The 26,941-nt window shown below is 46.9% G+C and overlaps 1 protein-coding gene across 9 annotated transcripts in view; it reads left to right on the top strand.

The window, feature by feature from the left end:
* The window catches only part of ankrd6b (ankyrin repeat domain 6b), a 56,867-nt gene that overhangs the window by 7,285 nt on the left and 22,641 nt on the right, over positions 1-26,941 (top strand). For 4 of the 9 annotated variants that reach the window (XM_035995673.1, XM_035995672.1, XM_035995676.1 and 1 more), the window contains exon 2: positions 21,414-21,736. In XM_035995673.1, the coding sequence (XP_035851566.1) occupies positions 21,611-21,736 (126 nt within the window). In that variant the 5' untranslated portion in view covers positions 21,414-21,610. Of the gene's footprint in view, positions 1-21,413; positions 21,737-26,941 lie in introns of those variants that run through there. The other 5 variants (XM_031281372.2, XM_031281374.2, XM_031281373.2 and 2 more) reach the window with 2 other exon arrangements.

Below are 26,941 nucleotides of genomic sequence, written 5' to 3' on the forward strand. Positions count from 1 at the left end.
TCTTGTACTTAGTACTATATATACTATAAACAATGTGTGAGATTGTTGGTAGTGATGCTCAGGCCTAGTCCATACGTACACTGATATATTTATAATGTAGCTTTCTCTATGCGTGTTGGCCTTTAGTTTGATGACCCTGACTATGTCCAAATCAAATTTCATTTGATTTCGCTGGTCAGTCTTTGAGAAATGTAAAGGGAAAGTCAGCTTTAATGACAGGTCAACGATGATTATTTGATGATATTTTAACAGCTGGCCAATATTTTAATATTTTCACCCAGCTAGACATTGTATGCACTAGTGGAAAACCCTGAGCTGGTATTGTACAGGAACTTTGATAAGATGTTCTCATTGTACCAGGAACACCAGTGTCGGCAGACGCCACACATCATCATCCTGACCATGAGACTGCTCCGAGTTTCCCTGGGAACTTTCGCTTCACAAGGCCACTTATACAGCATTTACACGTCATTTTTATTAGTATAATGTGAAGAGTAAAAAGAATTGGGAAACAACTTTTTGACAAAATCTGTAAGTCTCATACCTGTTTATATAGCTACCACATTTCGCCTCTTTGCATTGACTTTGTATGTGGATGCGCTGCCAAATTTGCGTGAAAAGGCCTGGGTGTGATCACGCCATTAGTCTTGTTTAGGTTGACCTCTGTACTATTTATTTCAATTGCTGTCACATCTGGTGCAGCTGTGGCATGGATGCCAGAGGGTTTATTTCCAGCAGTGACCTGAGGATTAGCCAACAGTGTGTCAGCATCCGATTTCTGTGCACAAAATGCACAAATGCTTGGCAGTGATTAAACAGATAACATAGCCGTAAATATTTGCTCTGTATTCTCTGGGGTATTTATGGCCCATTTTGTCCACCACACATGCTCCTGTCAGCACAGACCTCTCTGCCTCGCCGCTACACCGAGCTAGCACTGAACTGATCTTGGGATTAGTGAGGGGGTCAAAGTATTGTTTTAATCTGGTTCTGGCTCTCTGTCCCTAACTGGTGCAGGAAAGACAGATGGCTGAGTTCTGAGTGGAATCAGAGGGTGGGGGGGCCTTCCATTCTGACCACTTTCTTCACACTCATCATATAGTCATGTCCCTGATCCCTCACATGTAAAGTGTACAGAGGAAAATAGCTGCGCTGTGGTCTGTATCTGTGTTCCTTCTGCACTCACATTCACTACTTTGGTTTTTAGTGTTGTGATGAGAGAACTCTCTCCGACCAGAATGCATCTCCACTCCTGGGGGGAGGGGGGCATCAGCAGACTAATGGCCGTTTTACAGTCGCTGCAGCCGAGCGACCACCACGCGCGAGTATAAACAGTTACGGCGCTCCCATGACGTCACACTGGCGCTCGACAGGTCGGCTACGGCGAGTATACCCCACGTTTGACTTTTAGTAGTTTGTATTTATGCAGGACCTCCGTCATGCTGGAACTAGACTATCTATACTAGAATATATATTATGCTCTATATCTCATGTATGTAATTATAAAATTAGTTTATTTGTAGGTATAGGCAAATAACTTAGTATGGTTATATACTGTATATATGCAAGAATATGATTACAAAAATAATCTAAACTCATTGATATTTAGAGTGTAAGTAAACAAACAAAAGTAAATGTAGTCTATGTAAATTCAAATATTAGGACTGAGCTGTGTGAAATGATCCTACCAGCCTCCTCCAGTTCTACAGCCTTCATATTGCAGCATTGGTGTTAAAAAGTTCTGTGACTGGCTGCAGTCCAATCTTCTCTTCCATTGTCCACTTCCTCTTTCTGCTCCACTCGCTGTGTGTTCTCTATATGCAAGGGACATTAGTTATTTCTGTAATGTCAGCCAGTCTGGAGAAATGCACTATAAGAATTTGAACATATTACAGCTCTGTTATTATTCCTAATGCTGGTGACAACAAGCCAGGGGTTCCATTATCCCGTTCCAAATCTTTCTGTCAAAAATGATCTTTTGATGGTGTTTTGAATGTTTCATCCTCAGTGCAGAGGTTGGTTTCCAGCTGGATGTGTAGGCCTCCTCGAGGGAAATTTGATACATTGGTTTCAAAGGTGGTGTTTAAAGTGTGAACAGCGCTTCATTTTTCACCACTGGTAAAGAACATATGATGTAATATGAGAAGCTGGCTTTTTTCTGGGAGGGGGGGTAGTTAGAAGTCTAATGGCCCTGACACACCAACGCAATTATCGGCCGTCGGACAGTCTGGCAAGGTCGGTGACTCGAGTCTGTTCGGTGTGTTCGTGCCGTCGTCCGTTGGAGGAGCCGTCGGCCTTCATTTTGGTCGACTCGACATGTTCAGTCGGAGACAGGGCAGTCGGGACTCACCCGGAAATGGTGAGTGGATGAGCCGCTCAAAATCTGATGAAAATCTTTTAAACTGACCTTTGTTGATCTGAAATGAAGACAGATTCAGCAGCTGCACGGCCTATTTTTTGCTTAAAATGTTTTCAGAAACACGTTTCGGTGAACTATTTTAGTCCAATATGAGATCGTATTCTGAACAAGTCGCCATGACAGTCTGGCTGTGAATTTCCGGAGAAAAAAGAACCACGTGACGCGTTCGTCCTATCAGCTGCCGGTTTTCATTTTTTGGGGGACAATACAGAGTAGCGCCGCCTGCTGCTATGGAGACGTATTACATTTCGCACACGCGCAGAGGGTATGCTCAAGTCGGCGTCGCCTCAGTGTGTTTTGAGGCATTTTTTGGACCTCGGGGACCCGACTGATCAGTCTGACTGCCTTTTCTGCCGACGGTCGGCCGTCTGGTTGGTGTGTAACATTAGACATTAGAAAGCTAAGGCTTTGTCCCCAAAAGTCACCATCTAGGATTTTTTTTTATTGCTGGGTCCTGTTAAATTCCCCCTGCTCCCTTCAGCTAATCATTTGTAGACTGTAATCTAAAACCTATTATCTGGAGCAGTATGGGGAGTAACTAATGGAAACACAACATTCCTTTTCTGACATGTAGGTTAAAGGCCGTTGTGTGTTTGGGGTCAGTGAGCGGCTCACATCACTTCCTCGTTGGCCAGATCTGAAATCCTCACACCCACAAACGTGAATGAAACCTTCTGTGGTTGGGGTTTTGAATGGGCTGCTGTTGGAGATGTTGACAGGCGGGCACTAGCAGCTACATTCCTGGCATGCTTTGGATATCAACTGCTGATGCACAGCTGCCTGCTCGCTATCAGTCATGGAGGCTGCTGACAGCTGGGTTCAGTGCAGCATGGTGAGCAGAAAGAAGAAGACACACCATGGGCGCCATTGACTCAGCATTACTCAGCAGCTAAACACTGGTTTGAAAGGTGTAATTCAGGGCTGTCATAGTGTTGTGGAAATCTGATTTAGCTGGCACACTTTCTGAAACTTCATCTCACTAAAGACACACACCATGTTAGTCCTGATATTACATAATGTGTAACAATATTAACAGACATTATTGTTACAGTAAATATTGTTCCAGGGGTTAGCGGCATGTCATTTCTTTGTTAAATTATTACAGCTACAGAGAACAGGTATGTCACTGAGGTTATCATGTGGGCACCCCCCCATCCCAGTTGTTCCTCTGAATTCAATTCAATTCAATTTTATTTATAGTATCAAATCATAACAAGAGATATCTCGAGACACTTTACAGATAGAGTAGGTCTAGACCAAACTCTGTACTTTACGAAGCCCCAACTATTACAGTGGTTGCCTCAAGAGCAAGCATTAGCAGTAGCTATTGCGACAGTGGCAAGGAAAAACTCCCTTTTTTTGTTAGGAAGAAACCTCGGACAGACCCAGACTCTTGGTAGGCGGTGTCTGACGGCACCAGTTGGGGGAGTGGTGAATGGTGGCAATAATAGTCATAATAAAGATAGTGAAGCAGTGATCACAATGGTAGTCATAGTAGTTCATGTCATAGTAGGGCACAGCAGGGCGTTACGGGGTGTAGTGTGGCACAGCAGCCTGGGTGGACGCGGTTGGACGCGGCAGGACGCAGTCGGACACTGCGGGGAAACGCAGAGCGTAGCAGGGTGTAGTAAGTCCATAGCGTCAGCTGCACCCAGGACCCCGGTGTAGGTGCCACCCAATTCCAAGGCGATGTTCTGGGTGAAGAAGAAGCAAAGGGACTCCGGGGAGAAAACTCCCCAGAGCTAGGTTAGTAACAGGCATTTCTGGGACTAAGATGCACACAAAAGGAGACAAGTGAAAAGAGAGAAGAGGGAGCGGCTCATTGTGTCCTTGGAAGGAGCTTCCCACAGCAGTCTAGAGTTATAATAGCATAACTAAGAGAGGCAGGCTAAAGAGAGGGGCCCTGGACCGGGCTCGTACTCTCCCCTGCCGGAACGGGCTTGTACTTCCTGCCTCCCTCTACTCTACTCTACTATGCTGCAACTCCTCACTCCCTAACTATAAGCTTTATCAAAGATGATGGTTTTCAGTTTATTCTTAAATGTGGCGACGATGTCAGCCCCCCGAACCCAAGTTGGGAGCTGGTTCCACAGGAGAGGAGCCTGGTAGCTGAAGGCTCTGGCTCCCATTCTACTTTTAGAGACTCTAGGAACCACAAGTAGCTCTGAGTTCTGGGAGCGCAGTGCTCTAGTGGGACAATAAGGTACTAAAAGCTCTTCTATGTATGATGGTGCTTGACCATTTAGTGCTTTGTAGGTCAGGAGAAGGATTTTAAATTCAATCCTGGATTTTACAGGAAGCCAATGCAGAGAAGCTAATACAGGAGAAATGTGATCTCTTTTGTTAGTTCTTGTCAGAACACGTGCTGCAGCATTCTGGATCAGCTGGAGGGTCTTGAGGGACTTATTTGAGCAGCCTGATAGTAAAGAATTACAGTAGTCCAGCCGGGAAGTTACGAATGCATGGACTAGTTTTTCAGCATCGTTTTGAGACAGGATGTTCCTGATTTTGGCAATGTTACGAAGATGGAAAAAGGCTGTTCTTGAGGTTTGTTTTAAGTGGGCGTTAAAGGATAGATCCTGGTCAAAAATGACTCCTAGATTTCTGACAGTAGTGCTGGAGGCCAGGGCAATACCATCTAGGGTAGCTATATATTTAGATAATGAAGTTCGGTGGTGCTTGGGTCCCAGCACAATAACTTCCGTTTTGTTTGAGTTCAACATCAGAAAATTGTGGGTCATCCAGGATTTTATATCTTTAATGCACGCTTGAAGTTTTGCTAACTGACCGCTTTCGTCTGGCTTAATTGACAGATATAATTGGGTGTCGTCTGCGTAACAGTGAAAGTTAATTGAGTGTTTCCTAATAATATTGCCTAGAGGAAGCATATATAAAGAGAATAGAATTGGTCCAAGCACTGAGCCTTGAGGAACGCCATGGCTAACTTTAGCGTATTTGGATGGTTTATCGTTAATATTAACAAATTGGGATCGCTCAGAAAAATAGGACTTAAACCAGCTTAGTGCGATTCCTTTAATGCCAACTAAATGTTCCAGTCTCTGTAAGAGGATGGTATGGTCAATAGTGTCGAATGCAGCACTAAGATCTAATAAGACAAGTACGGAGACAAGTCCTTTGTCAGCAGCAGTTAGAAGGTCGTTAGTGATTTTCACCAGTGCCGTCTCTGTGCTATGATGCATTCTAAATCCTGACTGAAAGTCTTCAAATAGACTATTTCTATGCAGAAAGTCACACAATTGATTAGCGACTACCTTCTCAAGGATTTTGGAGAGAAACGGGAGGTTAGATATAGGTCTATAGTTGGCTAAGACCTCAGGGTCGAGGGTGGGTTTTTTCAGAATAGGTTTTATCACAGCTACTTTAAAAGACTGCGGTACGTGACCCGTTAATAAGGACATATTGATCGTATCTAGTAATGTGGTGTTGACCACGGGTAGTGCTTCTTTAAGTAGCTTCGTTGGAATGGGGTCTAAGAGACAGGTAGTTGGCTTAGCTGAAGAGACCCTTAACATTAATTGTTGGAGGTCTAAAGGATAAAAGCCGTCTAAATAAGTATCAGGTCTTATCGTTCTCTCTAGCCCTCCTGTGCCCAATGGTGAGTCGTTGGAAGCTGTGGGCAGAAGGTGATGAATTTTTTCTCTAATTGTTATAATTTTATCATTAAAAAAGGTCATGAAGTCATCACTGCTCAGAGCTATAGGAATAGATGGCTCAATAGAGCTGTGACTATCTGTCAGCCTGGCTACAGTGCTGAAAAGAAACCTTGGGTTGTTCTTATTTTCTTCTATTAGTGTTGAGTAATAGTCTGATCTGGCATTTCTGAGGGCCCTCCTATAATTTTTTAGACTATCTTGCCAATCCACACGAGATTCTTCCAGTTTGGTGGAACGCCATTTACTTTCAAGTTTTCGTGAGATTTGTTTTAATTTGCGAGTTTGGGAGTTATACCAAGGTGCTAGTTTCCTTTCCTTCATCATCTTCTTTTTGAGAGGAGCAACCGAGTCTAAAGTAGTCCGTAGGCAGGCCGTAGCAGCGTCTACAAAGTTATCAAGTTGGGAGGGACTAGAGTTAACATAACAGTCCTCTGTTATATTAAGGCATGACATTGAGTTAAGTGCTGTTGGAATAGCTTCCTTAAATTTAGCTATAGCACTGTCAGATAAGCATCTAGTGTAGAAACTTTTATTTAATTTCGTATAGTCTGGTAGTAGGAATTCGAAAGTTATTAAAAAATGGTCTGATAATAAAGGATTCTGCGGAAATACTATTAAATCGTCAATTTTGATGCCATATTCTAGCACAAGGTCGAGGGTGTGGTTAAAACAGTGCGTGGCCTCATGCACACTCTGACTGAAACCAATAGAATCTAGCAGTGAATTGAAAGCAGTACTAAGGCTATTGCTCTCAATGTCCACATGGATATTAAAATCACCTACAATAAGTACTTTGTCTGATTGAAGGACTACGCATGATAAAAACTCTGAGAATTCAGATAAAAACTCAGAATATGGACCTGGTGCTCGGTAAACAACAACGAATATAATTGGCTGTACTGTTTTCCATGTTGGGTGTTGAAGATTAAGAACAAGGCTTGCAAACGAGTTATAATTTAGTTTAGGTTTAGGATTAATTAACAGGCTCGAGTCAAATATGGCTGCAACTCCCCCTCCTCGGCCTGAGCCTCGTGGAATTTGGGTATTATTATGACTGGGAGGAGTGGCTTCGTTTAAACTAACATATTCGTCATGGCCCAGCCAGGTTTCGGTGAGGCAGAATAAATCAATGTGGTTATCTGATATCAATTCGTTTACCAATAATGCTTTCGATGACAGAGATCTAATATTTAATAGTCCACATTTGATTTTCCTATTCTGTTCTATCGTTGCAGTGGTTGTTTTAATTCCAATTAGGTTGTTTAGTATAGCACCTCTTTTGTTAGCGTTTGGTTTAATCGGTCTCAGTCGGGGGACAGACACGGTGGTTATGGGATTATGAATGGGTGATTGCTCTGAAGGGAGCACAGAGGGGTGTGTAGCGCTGTATCTCTGATTATTGACTTTGGGAGAGTGTGTCTGGTCAGTGTGCTTGTGGGAGTGTTTACGGGATGTAAACAGTCAATCAGAGGTCTGGGTATGCAGGGCGTGGTGCAAATTTCCACGTAGCATCTGGCTTCCGCGTGTATTGGGATGAATCCCATCCCTGCTGAACAGGGAGCCACGTTCCCAAAACAGATTGAAGTTGTCAATAAAACCTATCTTGTGAATGCTGCATGTGAGCTGGAGCCAGGTGTTAAGGGAGAGTAGTCTGCTAAAGAGGCCTGATCCGCGACCTAGAGATGGAAGTGGGCCCGAAATAAAAACCGACTTCCCAGTGCTTTTTAAAGCCTCAATGAGAGTGGTAAAGTCTCGCCTTGTGCGCTCACACTCCTGAATCCGAGTGGACATGTCGTTATGTCCACAATGGACCACGATGCGTTTGATAGAGGTCGGAAATGAGGGTATCAGGTCCATAACTTTAGCCAGGATGTCTGCAACTTTGGCTCCGGGAAAACAGTGTGTGACAGCATTATGAAACCGTAGGTCTCTAGTGATGGAGTCCCCAATAATTACTGTGGTTAGGGGGAAGAGCGGACGAGGAGTGGGGGGGTGTGGATAGCCGGTGACGGGAGCAGAACAGTCAGTGTCGGTTTCAGATGGGCAGGGAAAAGAAGAGGAAGAATGCTTACCGTTCGGTTGTGGAGATTGTTTTTGAGGAACGTTGTCATTTGGCCGATCCAGGCAGTGTAGGCCACCGGACCGTCTGACTACCGCATCCCTCAGAAGCTTTCGCCGCGCGGTAGCAATCGTCTTCCGTGACGACGGCTGGTCAGTCTGCTTTGAAGCGGGGCGAGCCCGGTGAGCCGCACTGGCCACCACCGGCTCCGACTCCGACAAAGCATTGAAGCGGTTGGAGAGGCTGAGGGCAGGAGGCGATGGAGCCCTACCCGAGGCTCTCTTTCGGCCGCAAACCACCTCAGTCCAGGGTGGCTTGACAACCGGTGTCGAGCAGGACGATGGGCGTGGGCAGGCAGCTGGGTCCCATGGCGCGGTATCCTGGAAGGCCGCCGAGAGAGATGAGATCCGGAGCGACTGATTATGAGCCACGTCCAAGCAGGCGGTTAACAAAGCATCTTTGGTTTTTAAGTCCTCGGAAAGCCGACGAACATCTTCCCTGAGGTCAGCAATTTCTTTGTTTGTATTATTGAACAACGAGGAAATCCTGAGGGGGAGTGGGGACTCGCCAGGTGTAGAGGTTGCCATGAAGCTAGCGTTAGTTTAGCCGGTAGGCCTAGTCTTGATAAATTAGCGTGAGGCTAATACTTACTTACACGTAAAAATGTATCTTTGGTTTTAAAAACACTTTATTAGTATAATAAAAACTAGGCGATAGAGCCGACTGTTAGGTAGGAGGTTGAAGGCAGCTGCCGGCTGCCTCGTCCCCGCCGACTGCTGTCGCTTGTGGATGACGTTCGCTTCACTGAACACAGCTGCAACGCTGATGAGTGGGAGTGAAGCAAAAAAAAAAAAAAAAAAAAAAAAGCCCATCACACCCCCAGCAGGCTGAACAGCAATATTCAGAGAAGCAGCTTTGACTCAACCGTTTCCTGGTTCACTGAGCCCCAACAAACCATAGAATCAGAATCAGAATCAGAATCAGAATCAGAAAGGGCTTTATTACCAAGTACGTTGCACATACGAGGAATTTGTCATGGTGTTGTTGGAGCATGTCACACATACAAATATAAGAAGGATAAAAAGAATATAAACAATATAAGTATAAACATATACACACAGTATGTATTAATAACGATAAAATAAAATTAAATAAATAGTAAAATAAGTTAAACAGTAGTAAAAAGGAATGCTACAGCAGAGTAGGTACAGAGTAGGTACAGAGTAGGTACAGTAGTTACAGAGTATTTACAGTGGGGTGTGGAGAGAGTAAGGATGGATTCCGGGCCTTGTTAATAAGGCTAGTGGCGGAGGGGAAAAAACTGTTTATGTGGCGTGAGGTTTTGGTCCTGATGGACCTCATCCTCCTGCCAGAGGGGAGTGGCTCAAAGAGCTTGTGTCCGGGGTGGGAGGGGTCAGCCACAATCTTTCCAGCACGCTTCAGAGTCCTGGTGGCGTATAGGTCCTGGAGCGGCGGCAGATTGCAGCCAATCACCTTCTCAGCTGACCGAATGACACGCTGCAGCCTGCCCTTGTCCTTGGCAGTGGCAGCAGCGTACCAGATGGTGATGGAGGATGTGAGGATGGACTCAATGATGGCTGTGTAGAAGTGCACCATCATTGTCTTTGGCAGGTTGAATTTCTTCAGCTGCCGCAGGAAGTACATCCTCTGTTGTGCTTTCTTGACGAGGGAGCTGATGTTCAGCTCCCACTTGAGGTCCTGGGAGATGGTAGTTCCCATGAAGCGGAAAGACTCCACAGTGTCAATTGTGGAGCCACAGAGGGTGATGGGGGCAGGTGGGGCTGGGTTCTTTCTGAAGTCCACAACCATCTCCACTGTCTTTAGAGCGTTGAGCTCTAGATTGTTTTGGTTGCACCAGGTCACCAGGTGGTCAGCCTCCCACCTGTAGGCAGACTCGTCTCCATCAGAGATGAGTCCGATGAGGGAGGTGTCGTCCGCAAACTTCAGAAGCTTGACGGACTGGTGACTGGAGGTGCAGCTGTTGGTGTACAGGGAGAAGAGCAGAGGAGAAAGAACACAGCCCTGAGGGGATCCGGTGCTGATGGTCTGTGAGTCGGAGACGTGTTTCCCCAGCTTCACATGCTGCTTCCTGTCAGACAGGAAGTCAGTGATCCACCTGCAGGTGGAGTCAGGCCCACCTAGCTGGGAGAGTTTCTCCTGAAGCAGAGCCGGGATGATGGTATTGAAGGCAGAGCTGAAGTCCACAAACAGGATCCTGGCGTAGGTTCCTGCGGAGTCCAGGTGCCGGAGGATGTAGTGGAGGGCCAAATTGACTGCATCGTCTACAGACCTATTGGCTCTGTAGGCAAACTGCAGGGGGTCCAGGAGGGGGTCGGTGATGGCTTTGAGGTGTGAAAGCACAAGGAGCTCAAAGGACTTCATAACCACAGAGGTCAGGGCGACGGCCTAAACACAAGAAGAGGCTTACATGTACAGTACTTACATTACATTAGCCCCATGTTACCGTGTCTCCACACAAATTAGCCTTTCCTAGGATGGCGAAGTAATGTCCCGCCCTACTCTGCCTTACTCTGCCTCTGATTGGCTTACCCTGGTGTTGTTACTCTGACTCTAACCAATCTCCCTCCTCACGCTCAAACCCTAATGTAGCTAACCAACGAAAGCAACGAGTACTAGCCATCCTAGGAAACACAAATTTGAACCCCAAACGGTGGAGCAACACTGACACAACGTCCACAACTCGTCTCCTACATAACTGTCTCTCCACTGCTGTTGTAGCTGACGGGGATAGTTCCTGAGTGCAGGAGGTTCTGCCAGCTCCGCTCGCCAGAGGGTGACTGACTTGCACACCAATGTGCTTGTGCTAACCTCAGCATATGTCGCTAAAGGGCGCACAGTGGTAGCAATACGTGAGACGCTACTGCACGTTTGGATTACCCAGTGGTTGGTGTTATGTGACGCATACTGACATACACAAAACTATCATAGTATCAGCTCTGAGGTCATTCTTTAATGGCAGCGACATTACATTTACTGATAACACAAACCCATTATTCAACAGAAAATATGCTGGCTAACAAAAGTGATCAGCTCCATGGACACTGGGAGTGGGAATGTGTCTGAAAGGTTATGATCTTTTCTATTTGTTGTCTACACTTAAAGGTGCTCTAAGCAATGTTGGGTGACGTTACTTCTTGCTGACGTTCAAAGTATTGTCAAACAAGCTCGCCCCTCCCTCCTCCTCATCCCGTCCCCTCCCCCTCCCTTCCGTGCACTAACCCCCCAACCCCCACCCCAAAATCCTTCTTGTCGGTTATTGGCTGGAACACTTGAACACTGTTTGTTATGTTTGGTGGTGCAGGTTGGCCAGTTTGTTTTTGTTGCGGTTTGTGGACGGCATTTCTTTTACAGTGTGTTCAGGGGACAGGCAGCTAGCAGATAGTGAGGAGATGTTTTTTACAGTGTGTTCAGGGGACAGGCAGCTAGCGGATAGTGAGGAGATGTTTTTTACAGTGTGTTCAGGGGACAGGCAGCTAGCAGATAGTGAGGAGATGTTTTTTTACAGTGTGTTCAGGGGACAGGCAGCTAGCGGATAGTGAGGAGATGTTTTTTAGTGTTTTCAGGGGACAGGCAGCTAGCGGATAGTGATGAGATGTTTTTTACAGTGTGTTCAGGGGACGGGCAGCTAGCAGATAGTGATGAGATGTTTTTTACAGTGTGTTCAGGGGACAGGCAGCTAGCAGATAGTGAGGAGATGTTTTTTACAGTGTGTTCAGGGGACAGGCAGCTAGCAGATAGTGAGGAGATGTTTTTTTACAGTGTGTTCAGGGGACAGGCAGCTAGCGGATAGTGAGGAGATGTTTTTTAGTGTTTTCAGGGGACAGGCAGCTAGCGGATAGTGATGAGATGTTTTTTACAGTGTGTTCAAGGGACAGGCAGCTAGCAGATAGTGAGGAGATGTTTTTACAGTGTGTTCAGGGGACAGGCAGCTAGCAGATAGTGAGGAGATGTTTTTTTACAGTGTGTTCAGGGGACAGGCAGCTAGCGGATAGTGAGGAGATGTTTTTTAGTGTTTTCAGGGGACAGGCAGCTAGCGGATAGTGATGAGATGTTTTTTACAGTGTGTTCAGGGGACAGGCAGCTAGCAGATAGTGATGAGATGTTTTTTTACAGTGTGTTCAGGGGACAGGCAGCTAGCAGATAGTGAGGAGATGTTTTTTTACAGTGTGTTCAGGGGACAGGCAGCTAGCGGATAGTGAGGAGATGTTTTTTACAGTGTGTTCAGGGGACAGGCAGCTAGCAGATAGTGAGGAGATGTTTTTTTACAGTGTGTTCAGGGGACAGGCAGCTAGCGGATAGTGAGGAGATGTTTGCTGTATGTGACCAAAACGGTTGTAGCCTAAAAAAATCGCTAAGAGCACCTTTGATGTGTAATACAGGGGAAGGCTGATAGAAAGCCGTGAAGGGTGTGACCTCTCATCCTGTCCTCCTTGTGTCGGTGTTTGCTCCAGGCTTTATAGCTGCCATAATCTTTCCTGTGCAATTCATCCTGCATGCACATATCTGTTTAGTGAAAGGTGTAATTATAAAGTATATAGCGTTTATTCAAATTTATTTGAGTCTATATAGCTTCATTCCGTTTTTGGTCTATTTATATTTTTTATCGTTTTTGATTTTTCTCACTCTGTCACTTTTTTCCCTTTGCTTTTGTAAACTCTTGAGCTGCTGTAACGGGTAATTGTCCCTGGTGTGGGATGAATAAAGTTTGTCTTATCTTTAACCAGGATTCCAGTTTTAAAACAGAAGTACTACTGTATATACAAGTACAAGTTTCCTTCTAAATGTAGCACACATTTTAACCAAATTTCCAGAAAACCGACCAAGGAAAATGTCAATTAATATGCCTTTCTATCCATGACACTTTTCTAAAAAGAAATCATTTAAATTAATTTAATTAATAATTATGTTGTGGCACTCAGCGTACTTTTTCAGGAGTATGACAGTACTAATGGGCCCATTTGACCTCCTCGCAGCCACTCCTGTCTCGCACAGTATAAACCCATTATAACATGCATACAGCTCTACTGCTACCACATTTCCCTCTTCTTTGTAATTATGGTCACTGTAATACAAAACATATATCAGAAAAAATGCCTTTCATCTCCCCAATGGACTGCCCTCTTTTTCCACAGAGGAAACAACCCAGATATGAAGCCGTGTGTCTGCATGTGAAGGCGGTTGTTTTTCTGGAGTGATCAGGCTAACAGTTTTCTCCAGGGTCTCCTCCCTGAGCCAAGGGGTACCATTTCTTGTTTTTTTAACAGAGTCCTGAGTTCCAGAAGTTTGCACAAAAGCCCCGTTGCCTAGCTGCGTGCGAGGAGCCTCGCTGCCACTGCCAGGCCGGCTTTGTGTGCGCGGGTCTCTGAACAGGATCTTGTGGCTAATCAACTGGAATGCAGTCGGGGAGAGGATTCCCCCCTCGCTTAATCGTATTCAGTCTTCAGCTGGCAGGAGAGAGCCTTTCAAACGTTACCATAGTGCATTAGCACCCTTTTCAGCTCAAGTGAATTGACCTCCTATAGTGAGGTTTGCCATGCTTTCTTTGGCATCCCACTTTGTGTGGTCTAATTTCCAATTTTGGGAAAGTGTTTCATGGATATTTGCCGGACTGCAGATTCCTGTTTGATGGAGCACACTGCTCATCTTCCCTGATGCTTAAGAGGCCAAATATTATACTTCATAAAAATGGTATCATGTCTTCAGATGTTAGCGGAGGTGCTCTTTATTTCAGTTTTTCAGTTGAATTGATCAGAGAGTTAGTGTAAGACATGTGATAGTCTTCTGCTTTGAAACTGAAACTGTCCAGTGGAAATGATTTGGCTGAGGAACTGTATCACACAGCCATGTTTTATGGTTGAGTTGGGATGAAGAGCTAATGTCTTGGAAATAATCTGTTCCTCTATGTGGATTTAGCCATGTATGCCTGCGGCGCTGTGATCAGCCCATGTTCTCTCAGTCTGTGCTGTGTTTCCAGTAATGAAACACAGTCATCATCACAGATTAGACTTCAGGGATCAGATGGGACATGCAGCTTCCTCTTCACAGTGGAGCTGTACAATCAGTGTTGAGTTGAAAATGCTGTTTTCACTGTCTCTCACATCCTGTGTTGGTCTCAGGTTACCAGTTTGTACGTTTGGCTTTGTAATGCCTCCATGGAATCCAGTGGCTACAAAGTGCTAGGCCTAATCCCTTTCTCTCGGCTCATACTGCTTTTTTACTGTTAGCATCACTTGACATGTAAACTTCCTCATTTGTTCAGGCAGAGGGGAGTTGACAGCACTTGAAGAAAACAATTCCTTTATACTCTGTTGATTCTTGCAAGTTTGTTCCCTCATATTTAGTTACAGCCTTCAGTAACAGACAGCCAACATCCTGCTGCCACAGCCAGGCTAGCTTCTGTAAGTGCATTCTCTCATTGAGCTTTTTCTTTCATCTGTCTTCCTAGAAAGTCCAGCATCCTGAGGTTTACCGGCCATATGCTGAGATAAACGAGTCTGTCTTGCTATTAGAATTTAAACCTTTGCAATTGTAACAAAGGTAAACCAAAAATTATTTTGTCAGCATTCAAAAACTGCAGCCCCCATGAAATGTTCCCAGTACAGCAGTGTGGATATCAAAAGTCATCTTAACTGTATCCACTAATATAATACTAATATCATCTGTCCAACTTGAACAATCTGCTGCCGTTTGGCCCTGCCAGTCCATTCTCATAGCTCCAACTTGTTAGGGTTAGGGGAAGATCATGGCTTGGGTTACAATAATAATGTTCTTCTTCTTGGGAGGAAAGTCTCAAAATATTCATAGTTTTTTTAATCTATGCTAAATGATTATGATAATGATTTTGTTAGACTTAAAGTGCCCATATTATGAAAAAATCACTTTTTCTGGGATTTGGGGTGTTATTTTGTGTCTCTGGTGCTTCCACACACATACAAACTTGAAAAAACCCATCCATGCTGTTTAGAGTGAGATACGGTTTCTGAATGTGTCCTGCCTTCAGTCTCTGGGTGAGCTGGGCAAAATCTGCACGGCTTTCTACGTCACTAGCTGAGACGAGGTGGTTAACCGCAGCATGCTAGCACTAACATGCTAGCGACTGCCAACAAAGATGTTACAGCAGTGAGAGGTCTCACTCTGTAGCTAAAACAGAGACCTAAACACAGGGTGAAAAGATGAGCTGCAGCAATGTGCAGTACAAACAAAAATATGGTGTTTTTTGAAAACACCATATTTTTTCAGCAGATGAAAAATAGAAACCTATTCTGATACAATCTCAAAACACAATTATGAACCTGAAAATGAGCATAATATGGCCACTTTAACACCCCTGTCTAGACAAATGATGTGAACCACGCTACTTAATGTTTTAGGGCTGGATGTTCTTGTAATTTACATAATAAATCATATCTGTGTGATGGTGGAAAATGTGGAGTGAATCCATAGTTAGATCGACTCTTTTCAAACACAGGTGTACCTAACATAACCCACTGCTAACTTGCATCACATACTTGCTGCAACTGAGCCACTGTTAAAGTTATTATGAAAAGTCAAAATGTCTGCTGTAAAGGTGTGTGAACCTGATTCATTTGGAAAAAATAAAAAGCAAGATAGCTCTGCTGCTGGCAGGGCTAACTCAGGTTTTAGCCAGTAAATTCAGCCACATCTATTCAGACAGCAAGAAGACATGTAAAGTACATAATGGACAGTTTTGTCCATCTTCGTCCATCTTCGTCCGCTTATCCGGTCTCGGGTCGCGGGGGTAGCAGCTCCAGCAGGGGACCCCAAACTTCCCTTTCCCGAGCCACATTAACCAGCTCCGACTGGGGGATCCCGAGGCGTTCCCAGGCCAGGTTGGAGATATAATCCCTCCACCTAGTCCTGGGTCTTCCCCGAGGCCTCCTCCCAGCTGGACGTGCCTGGAACACCTCCCTAGGGAGGCGCCCAGGGGGCATCCTTACCAGATGCCCGAACCACCTCAACTGGCTCCTTTCGACGCAAAGGAGCAGCGGCTCTACTCCGAGCTCCTCACGGATGACTGAGCTTCTCACCCTATCTCTAAGGGAGACACCAGCCACCCTCCTGAGGAAACCCATTTCGGCCGCTTGTACCCTGGATCTCGTTCTTTCGGTCATGACCCAACCTTCATGACCATAGGTGAGGGTAGGAACGAAAACTGACCGGTAGATCGAGAGCTTTGCCTTCTGGCTCAGCTCTCTTTTCGTCACAACGGTGCGATAAATTGAATGTAATACCGCACCCGCTGCGCCGATTCTCCGACCAATCTCCCGCTCCATTGTTCCCTCACTCGCGAACAAGACTCCAAGGTACTTGAACTCCTTCACTTGGGGTAAGGACTCATTCCCTACCTGGAGAAGGCACTCCATCGGTTTCCTGCTGAGAACCATGGCCTCCGATTTAGAGGTGCTGATCCTCATCCCAGCCGCTTCACACTCGGCTGCGAACCGATCCAGTGAGTGCTGAAGGTCACAGACCGATGATGCCATCAGGACCACATCATCTGCAAAGAGCAGCGATGAGATCCCCAGCCCACCGAACTGCAACTCCTCTCCACCCCGACTACGCCTCGATATCCTGTCCATAAATACTACAAACAGGATTGGTGACAAAGCGCAGCCCTGGCGGAGGCCAACTCTCACCTGAAACGAGTCCGACTTACTGCCGAGAACCCGGACACAGCTCTCGCTTTGGTTGTACAGAGATTGGATGGCCCTGAGAAGGGACCCCCTCACCCCATACTCCCGCAGCACCTCCCACAGTATCTCCCGGGGGACCCGGTCATAGGCCTTCTCCAGATCCACAAAGCACATGTAGGTTGGGCATACTCCCAGGCTCCCTCCAGGATCCTTGCGAGAGTAAAGATCTGGTCCGTTGTTCCACGACCAGGACGGAATCCGCATTATTCCTCTTCAACCTGAGGTTCGACTATCGACCGAACCCTCCTTTCCAGCACCTTGGAGAAGACTTTACCAGGGAGGCTGAGAAGTGTGATACCCCTATAATTGGCACACACCCTCTGGTCCCCCTTTTTGAAAAGGGGAACCACCACCCCGGTCTGCCACTCCTTAGGCACCGTCCCAGACTTCCACGCAATGTTGAAGAGGCGTGTCAACCAAGACAACCCCTCCACACCCAGAGCTTTAAGCATTTCTGGACGGATCTCATCAATCTCTGGGGCTTTGCCACTGTGGAGTTGTTTAACTACCTCAGCAACTTCCACCAGGGAAATTGACGACAATCCCCCATCATCCTCCAGCTCTGCCTCTACCATAGAGGGCGTATTAGTCGGATTTAGGAGTTCCTCAAAGTGCTCCTTCCACCGCCCTATTACCTCCTCAGTTGAGGTCAACAGCGTCCCATCCTTACTGTACACAGCTTGGATGGTTCCCCGCTTCCCCCTCCTGAGGTGGCGAACGGTTTTCCAGAAGCACCTTGGTGCCGACCGAAAGTCCTTCTCCATGTCTTCTCCGAACTTTTCCCACACCCGCTGCTTTGCCTCTTTCACGGCAGAGGCTGCAGCCCTTCGGGCCCTTCGGTACCTTGCCACTGCCTCCGGAGTCCTCTGGGATAACATATCCCGGAAAGACTCCTTCTTCAGTCGGACGGCTTCCCTGACCACCGGTGTCCACCACGGTGTTCGTGGGTTACCGCCCCTTGAGGCACCTAAGACCCTAAGACCACAGCTCCTCGCCGCAGCTTCAGCAATGGAAACTTTGAACATTGTCCACTCGGGTTCAATGCCCCCAGCCTCCACAGGGATGCACGAAAAGCTCCACCGGAGGTGTGAGTTGAAAGTCTGTCAGACAGGGGCCTCCTCCAGACGTTCCCAATTTACCCGCACTACCCGTTTGGGCTTACCAGGTCTGTCCAGAATCTTCCCCCACCCCCTGACCCAACTCACCACCAGATGGTGATCGGTTGACAGCTCTGCCCCTCTCTTCACCCGAGTGTCCAAAACATACGGCCTCAGATCAGATGAAACGATTATAAATTCGATCATTGACCTTTGGCCTAGGGTGCTCTGGTACCAAGTACACTTATGAGCATCCCTATGTTCGAACATGGTGTTCGTTATAGACAATCCATGACTAGCACAGAAGTCCAACAACAAACAACCACTGTGGTTTAGATCAGGGAGGCCGTTCCTCCCAATCACGCCTCTCCATGTGTCTCCATCATTGCCCACGTGCGCGTTGAAGTCCCCCAGCAGAACTATGGAGTCCCCCACTGGAGCCCCATATAGGACTCCACTCAAGGTCTCCAAGAAGGCCGAATACTCCGAACTCTTGTTTGGTGCATATGCACAAACAACAGTCAGAGTTTTCCCCCCCACAACCCGCAGACGTAGGGAGGCGACCCTCTCGTCCACCGGGGTAAACTCCAACGTAGCGGCGCTCAGCCGGGGGCTTGTGAGTATCCCCACACCCGCCCGGCGCCTCACACCCTGGGCGACTCCGGAGAAGAAAAGAGTCCAACCCCTATCCAGGAGTATGGTTCCAGAACCGAGACTGTGCGTAGAGGTAAGCCCCACCAGATCTAACCGGTAGCGCTCCACCTCCCGCACCAGTTCCGGCTCCTTCCCCCACAGAGAGGTGACATTCCACGTCCCCAGAGCCAGCGTCTGCTGCCCGGGTCTGGTCCGTCGAGGCCCCTGACCTTCACTGCCACCCATGTGGCAGTGAATGTGACAGTTTTGTCGAGAAAAAAATAAACTAAAGCACTCAGAACAAAACATGACTTGCATTTTTCATTTGCATTACAGAAACTAATGAGACGTGTTAATGCTCTTGATAAATATTATTTCTTTTAGTTCAATTGAGCTAGTTATGATTACTAAAACTTAAAATGCAGTCAATTTGGGTGTTTGGGGTGGGATGGGATTTCTTTCAGCTTTCTAAAGGGCGCACACCAGAAACCCTTTGAGAACCACTGGTTTAGAGAGAGTCATGCAGCCCCACTAAGGTTCACAGGGGAGCAGAGGCTCATGCAGGGATCCCTTTAGTAATCTGTCCCGCCTGGGCATCATACACTAACATTAATCCAGTTAATTGAGGGAAACTATTGGATGAAGCCGAGCCCGTGAGAACCTTCCTGTGGCCCTCCCACAGGAAAGTTCTCACAGGCTCCGAGCCTGCTGTGGCCTCATGGCACACCAGCTGACTATAGTGGGTTTCTCCTTCCTCCTTTTACCTCCTACTGTGTGAATGCTCCCTGTGAAACCATGTACAAAAGGGTGTAAGTATGTGAAATATTAAAATGTTTCATTTTTTATCACATTATATTTTACTGGATGTAATTAGAATGTTCTAACCCCAAATAAATGATAGCATACTCTCTAAATTACATCCACTGTGTTAATAAGTCATATTGACACTTGCATACTCTGTGGAAAGATGAACCTCCAACTCAACATTTTAGAAGCTCTTCCCTTTCTGTGTGTACTGTAGGATTCGCTGCCACCGTGGGTTAGCTTCACACAGACCACAGCAGACAGACCTTTTACAGGCCAACAGTATTTATTTTCTCTGATTGCTCACACTTAACGGCTCAACGTTAATGGCCCAGCTACCGGTTTTCACAACACTAACAAAACCACCTCCAACAGTCCAGTCCTTTCTCTGTGGTGTGTGGCAGCCAGCTGAAGGTCCAGCACGCTACTGCAAATAAAGGGAGAGCTTTAATTAGCACAACAAACAGCTGAGACAATCATCTCACCCGGCACTGCTCTCCTGCTCTATCCACACACCCCTCTCCACTGCAGCTGACCAGACCACGCCCACCTCCACAGTGGGGTTTAATGAGTGTGGATTATCCTGGCCGCATTTCCCGTTTTAGAACACCTCATGGATCATAAAATCTCATTTACTACCAGTACCAAAGTTTATAAAAGGACAAAACCCTGTAGTATGTGCCCATATAATTGGGAGATCTGGCAGCACAAATAACAGTCTCCGTGTCAGGACATGACCAGAGCGTCTGTTTTCACTCATTTTATGACTCTGGATTGATAACCGACAGTAAAAGAACTTGACGTGAAAAAGCCCACTTACCCAGACTGAAAATGTATGATCCTCCAGAGTTGACAGACTTTTCATCTGCCTGCCCTGAAAATGACCTTAGTTACGGTATCGGCCGTAATAGAAATGTTTAGAGGTGTTGTTACCATCAGAATGTTAAACCATGATATGTGTGTATATATATATATATATATATATATATATATGTGTATATATATATATATATATATATATATATATATATATATATATATATATATATATATATATATATAGCACCTTTCTACCTTACCTTACCTCTCATTCACCCATTCACACACCCTGATGGGGGTGGGGCCGCCATGCATGGCACTGGCCGGCCCATCAGGAGCTACTCGTGGTTCAGTGTCTTGCTTAAGAACCCTTCCACATGCGGACAGGAAGAGCCGGAGATCCAACCGGCACATCCTTTATCAAATCCACGGAAATTACCCAAGTAGTTCATAAACCCTAGTTTTCCTTTAACAGTGTTACTACTGGTTGGCTGCTGTTCAAGGAGTCAAAGCTCAGACTAATACTGTTATATTAATACTGTTGCACTCTTTGCTCTCTACATGTTTTATTGCTTGGATTATAATTGAAAAAGAGGCAAAGTAGTGTCACAGACACTTCAAATCTGCATCAACTCTTTTACTAAGAGAAGAGAAAAGTTGACTGAGTTTTCCTTGAACACATTTTCATTTTCTGAAGGTTACAGATACTGTTAGCAGTAACATGACTAATAAGGCAGGAGTGCATTCCAGTGTATGACAACTCAATGTCTGTAATTAATGGTGATGAAATAGCAGATGAGACACTTGAGACATGGCAGCCTTTTTCCTTCAGTCCCCCTACCTTCCCTGTGGTCATACCAAAACCACACACATGTGTCTGTGCTGTTTGCGCTGCTTATGACATGAATTGTGTATGTCTCTTTGAATGTTGAAGGGTTGGCTTCACAGTACAGCAGCCACTCAGTCTCTGACCAAATTTGACCCCACTTTTTGGTTCTCATTGCAGATTATTTCTGTACAGCTCACATGATCTCACAAAGACTTAAACAACCTGGACAGTAGGGATGTTGGCCCACTCTGCCCATTCCTCCCTGGTTTCCTGTTTGCCAGCAAGCTTGTTTTCACTCCCTGTGTTTCCTGTTCTCTTCCCAGCAGCTGAGATGATGAAGGGGAGGAATCCTGGCAGTTTGTGGACTTTGTAGCAACAGAAGAAGCAGCAGCTTTCCACCTCCTGTCTGACACGTCTGTCTGCAGCCGAGCTCACCATGAGTTAAAGAGCACTGCAGAGCATCGCTGCCGCTGCCTTCCCCCCCGCCTGGAGCCCTGTGTCTGACCGCGACAGCAGCTTCATGAGCCAGCAGGATGCGGCTGAGGTCCTCGCACTCTCCGAGCGCCTCCTCATAGCTTCACACAAGGGGCAAGCTGACAATGTGGTCCAGCTCATCAACAAGGGTGCAAAAGTAGCCGTCACCAAGGTGAGTGAGCGCTCCGGAGTCTGACAGTTAGACTCAGACAGATTATGCTGCTGGAGACTTGTGTTACCAGTGGGGCCTGAGAAAGGGGAGTGCCGGTTGGTTGGTCCCGTCTGCACTTCTCTTGTTCCCAACAGGCATGCTGTGACCGTATATAAAGTAAAATGACTGTTTTCTAACAGTTAAATGACAATTAACTAAAGATGAATTAACTATCAATTTACCATCTATTAATGATGGTTATTATAAAGTGTTAGCAAAGTGAGTAAGATGAGTGAGTGAAAGATAGCGAGCACACAGTAACTAACAGTACAGACACCTCTTCGCTGTCCTGGTTCTACCTGCTCAGTTGCATTCTCAACTAAAGATCATCATTTATTATTCTTGGTGAGCTCTCTGTGACAGCATGAATGTCACCAGGGTGGCGCTATGTAGCACTGATGATGCAGGATGACATCACCAAAAACTGGCCAATGAATAAGGTCAGACTTTGTAATGACCATGTGTTTACTGGTCCTGGTTTGTTTGTGATAAGTCAGTGTGAACAGGAATGGGAGCAAAACTAAAAGGCACCAGCTGAACTGAGCCACAGTGAAACAAAACAGGGACATCTGAGAACTGTTGGCCCCAATCAGCTCACAAGCTTTTTCTTTGCTGTGAGCGGCTGTATTATGGTGTCTGCGTCTTTTGGGTGTCATTTTACTCCCATTGTGTCACTGAGTTGTGTGACTCATAGCTGTGTGTAGTGAACATAGCAGATGGCCTCGGTCTGTGTGTTGTTTAGGGGGGCTGTCCTTTCACTGCAAAGTTGTGAGCTTCCAAAAATGTCATGTTCTGTTGTTTGTGAGCCAGATATCAGATCTGTTCAGGCATTGTAAGATAAATTAATTTGGATATCATATCCAGCAACCTTTTTTCCATGGGCTCATCTGCATCTCTTAAATCAATTAGACACAAAAGTGAGCGTGAAAGAGTTAGCAGCTCTGGAGCTGCTGCCATATGAGCACGGCCCCGTCGTGTTTCAGACCTATACTAATGAAAATCCTTCCAGCAGCTTCACATTCAGTCAGGGGAATGATGTATCCCCACACACACACACACACACACACACACACACTGCTCCAGGCCGTCTTAGTGATATCTAATGTGTGGGTGTCACACAATCTCCTCTCAACCCTTGTGCCTCAACAGGGACTTTTTTTGTCTTTTTCATTTGTATCTTTTTGATAGTTTTGGCTATGTTAATTCATATGGCATGATTTTGGGTAAGGGGGTGAGTTTCTATTTAGATTTTGGAAGTTCAACCTCAGTTCCTATAGTAAGTCAAAAATAAACTGTGTATCCAAAATACAGACACTCAGACCCTCAGGGGACAAGATCCCCCATTAAAACCACATGTTTGATCCCATAGCCATTACAGCATCAAATCGTACATTCTATTATATCAGAGTCAAATGAGTAGTTTTTACTGTTTTACACCATACTGCCATACAGAGCAAATACATGCTATTTTCCTGTTTCCACTGGGGGAGTTGCTGCTGTATTATGGAGCACTGCAGCAGAAGTATGAGAGGAAAATGATGTGTGTGACTGGTGGTGGTGGAGGGTTAAAAGATGTAACTATCAGTTACACTGTGTGTGATCTCAGAGGTGAGGAGATATTAAAGTGTTCCTGTTGGATCCTTGCTTTCATTAGTGAGCATTCCTTCATGGAAAAATGGTTTTATTTCTGTCAATTACAGAGAATTTTAGTGATGGATTTCCCAAAATCAGACTTTCGTTGCCATGCATAAATAATACTAATGAAGCAAATCACAAGAGCTACATGGCTTTAAAAAAGAAAGGCTAATATTGTGTTTCAAGGCTGATACTGGTATTGATATTTAAGAGTTAAAAAAAAAAAAAAAAAAATATATATATATATATATATATATATATATATATATATATATATATATATACACATATATATATATATATTGATTATTTTATTTTTTACAGACCCAACAAACAATTACTATACAATATTTTAGAGAGCAGGGGTCAAACGGGGTCATACATTTGTAAATGTGGCGTACGCACAAAACCATCCATCCATCCATCCATCTTCGTCCGCTTATCCGGTCTCGGGTCGCGGGGGTAGCAGCTCCAGCAGGGGACCCCAAACTTCCCTTTCCCGAGCCACATTAACCAGCTCCGACTGGGGGATCCCAAGGCGTTCCCAGGCCAGGTTAGAGATATAATCCCTCCACCTAGTCCTGGGTCTTCCCCGAGGCCTCCTCCCAGCTGGACGTGCCTGGAACACCTCCCTAGGGAGGCGCCCAGGGGGCATCCTTACCAGATGCCCGAACCACCTCAACTGGCTCCTTTCGACGTGAAGGAGCAGCGGCTCTACTCCGAGCTCATCACGGATGACTGAGCTTCTCACCCTATCTCTAAGGGAGACACCAGCCACCCTCCTGAGGAAACCCATTTCGGCCGCTTGTACCCTGGATCTCGTTCTTTCGGTCATGACCCAACCTTCATGACCATAGGTGAGGGTAGGAACGAAAACTGACCGGTAGATCGAGAGCTTTGCCTTCTGGCTCAGCTCTCTTTTCGTCACAACGGTGCGATAAATTGAATGTAATACCGCACCCGCTGCGTCGATTCTCCGACCAATCTCCCGCTCCATTGTTCCCTCACTCGCGAACAAGACTCCAAGGTACTTGAACTCCTTCACTTGGGGTAAGGACTCATTCCCTACCTGGAGAAGGCACTCCATCGGTTTCCTGCTGAGAACCATGGCCTCCGATTTAGAGGTGCTGATCCTCATCCCAGCCACTTCACACTCGGCTGCGAACCGATCCAGTGAGTGCTGAAGGTCACAGGCCGATGATGCCATCAGGACCACATCATCTGCAAAAAGCAGCGATGAGATCCCCAGCCCACTGAACTGCAACCCCTCTCCACCCCGACTACGCCTCGATATCCTGTCCATAAATACTACAAACAGGATTGGTGACAAAGCGCAGCCCTGGCGGAGGCCAACTCTCACCTGAAACGAGTCCGACTTACTGCCGAGAACCCGGACACAGCTCTCGCTTTGGTTGTACAGAGATTGGATGGCCCTGAGAAGGGACCCCCTCACCCCATACTCCCGCAGCACCTCCCACAGTATCTCCCGGGGGACCCGGTCATAGGCCTTCTCCAGATCCACAAAGCACATGTAGACAGGTTGGGCATACTCCCAGGCTCCCTCCAGGATCCTTGCGAGAGTAAAGATCTGGTCCGTTGTTCCACGACCAGGACGGAATCCGCATTGTTCCTCTTCAACCTGAGGTTCGACTATCGACCGAACCCTCCTTTCCAGCACCTTGGAGAAGACTTTACCAGGGAGGCTGAGAAGTGTGATACCCCTATAATTGGCACACACCCTCTGGTCCCCCTTTTTGAAAAGGGGAACCACCATCCCGGTCTGCCACTCCTTAGGCACCGTCCCAGACTTCCACGCAATGTTGAAGAGGCGTGTCAACCAAGACAACCCCTCCACACCCAGAGCTTTAAGCATTTCTGGACGGATCTCATCAATCCCTGGGGCTTTGCCACTGTGGAGTTGTTTAACTACCTCAGCAACTTCCATCAGGGAAATTGACGACAATCCCCCATCATCCTCCAGCTCTGCCTCTACCATAGAGGGCGTATTAGTCGGATTTAGGAGTTCCTCAAAGTGCTCCTTCCACCGCCCTATTACCTCCTCAGTTGAGGTCAACAGCGTCCCATCCTTACTGTACACAGCTTGGATGGTTCCCCGCTTCCCCCTCCTGAGGTGGCGAACGGTTTTCCAGAAGCACCTTGGTGCCGACCAAAAGTCCTTCTCCATGTCTTCTCCGAACTTCTCCCACACCCGCTGCTTTGCCTCTTTCACGGCAGAGGCTGCAGCCCTTCGGGCCCTTCAGTACCTTGCAACTGCCTCCGGAGTCCTCTGGGATAACATATCCCGGAAAGACTCCTTCTTCAGTCGGACGGCTTCCCTGACCACCGGTGTCCACCACGGTGTTCGTGGGTTACCGCCCCTTGAGGCACCTAAGACCCTAAGACCACAGCTCCTCGCCGCAGCTTCAGCAATGGAAACTTTGAACATTGTCCACTCAATCGGTTCAATGCCCCCAGCCTCCACAGGGATGCACGAAAAGCTCCACCGGAGGTGTGAGTTGAAAGTCTGTCGGACAGGGGCCTCCTCCAGACGTTCCCAATTTACCCGCACTACCCGTTTGGGCTTACCAGGTCTGTCCAGAGTCTTCCCCCACCCTCTGACCCAACTCACCACCAGATGGTGATCGGTTGACAGCTCTGCCCCTCTCTTCACCCGAGTGTCCAAAACATACGGCCCCAGATCAGATGAAACGATTATAAAATCGATCATTGACCTTTGGCCTAGGGTGCTCTGGTACCAAGTACACTTATGAGCATCCCTATGTTCGAACATGGTGTTCGTTATAGACAATCCATGACTAGCACAGAAGTCCAACAACAAACAACCACTCTGGTTTAGATCAGGGAGGCCGTTCCTCCCAATCACGCCTCTCCATGTGTCTCCATCATTGCCCACGTGCGCGTTGAAGTCCCCCAGCAGAACTATGGAGTCCCCCACTGGAGCCCCATATAGGACTCCACTCAAGGTCTCCAAGAAGGCCGAATACTCCGAACTCTTGTTTGGTGCATATGCACAAACAACAGTCAGAGTTTTCCCCCCCACAACCCGCAGGTGTAGGGAGGCGACCCTCTCGTCCACCGGGGTAAACTCCAACGTAGCGGCGCTCAGCCGGGGGCTTGTGAGTATCCCCACACCCGCCCGGCGCCTCACACCCTGGGCAACTCTGGAGAAGAAAAGAGTCCAACCCCTATCCAGGAGTATGGTTCCAGAACCGAGACTGTGCGTAGAGGTAAGCCCCACCAGATCTAACCGGTAGCGCTCCACCTCCCGCACCAGTTCCGGCTCCTTCCCCCACAGAGAGGTGACATTCCACGTCCCCAGAGCCAGCGTCTGCTGCCCGGGTCTGGTCCGTCGAGGCCCCTGACCTTCACTGCCACCCATGTGGCAGCGCACCCGACCCCAGCGGTTCCTCCCACAGGTGGTGGGCCCATGGGATGGAGAGATGGATGCCACGTAGCTTTTTCGGGCTGTGCCCGGCCGGGCTCCGTGGCAAACCCGACCCGCTGACGAGC

Source organism: Sander lucioperca, chromosome 19 (genome assembly GCF_008315115.2).
Source record: "Sander lucioperca isolate FBNREF2018 chromosome 19, SLUC_FBN_1.2, whole genome shotgun sequence".
Taxonomy (NCBI): Eukaryota; Metazoa; Chordata; class Actinopteri; order Perciformes; family Percidae; genus Sander; species Sander lucioperca.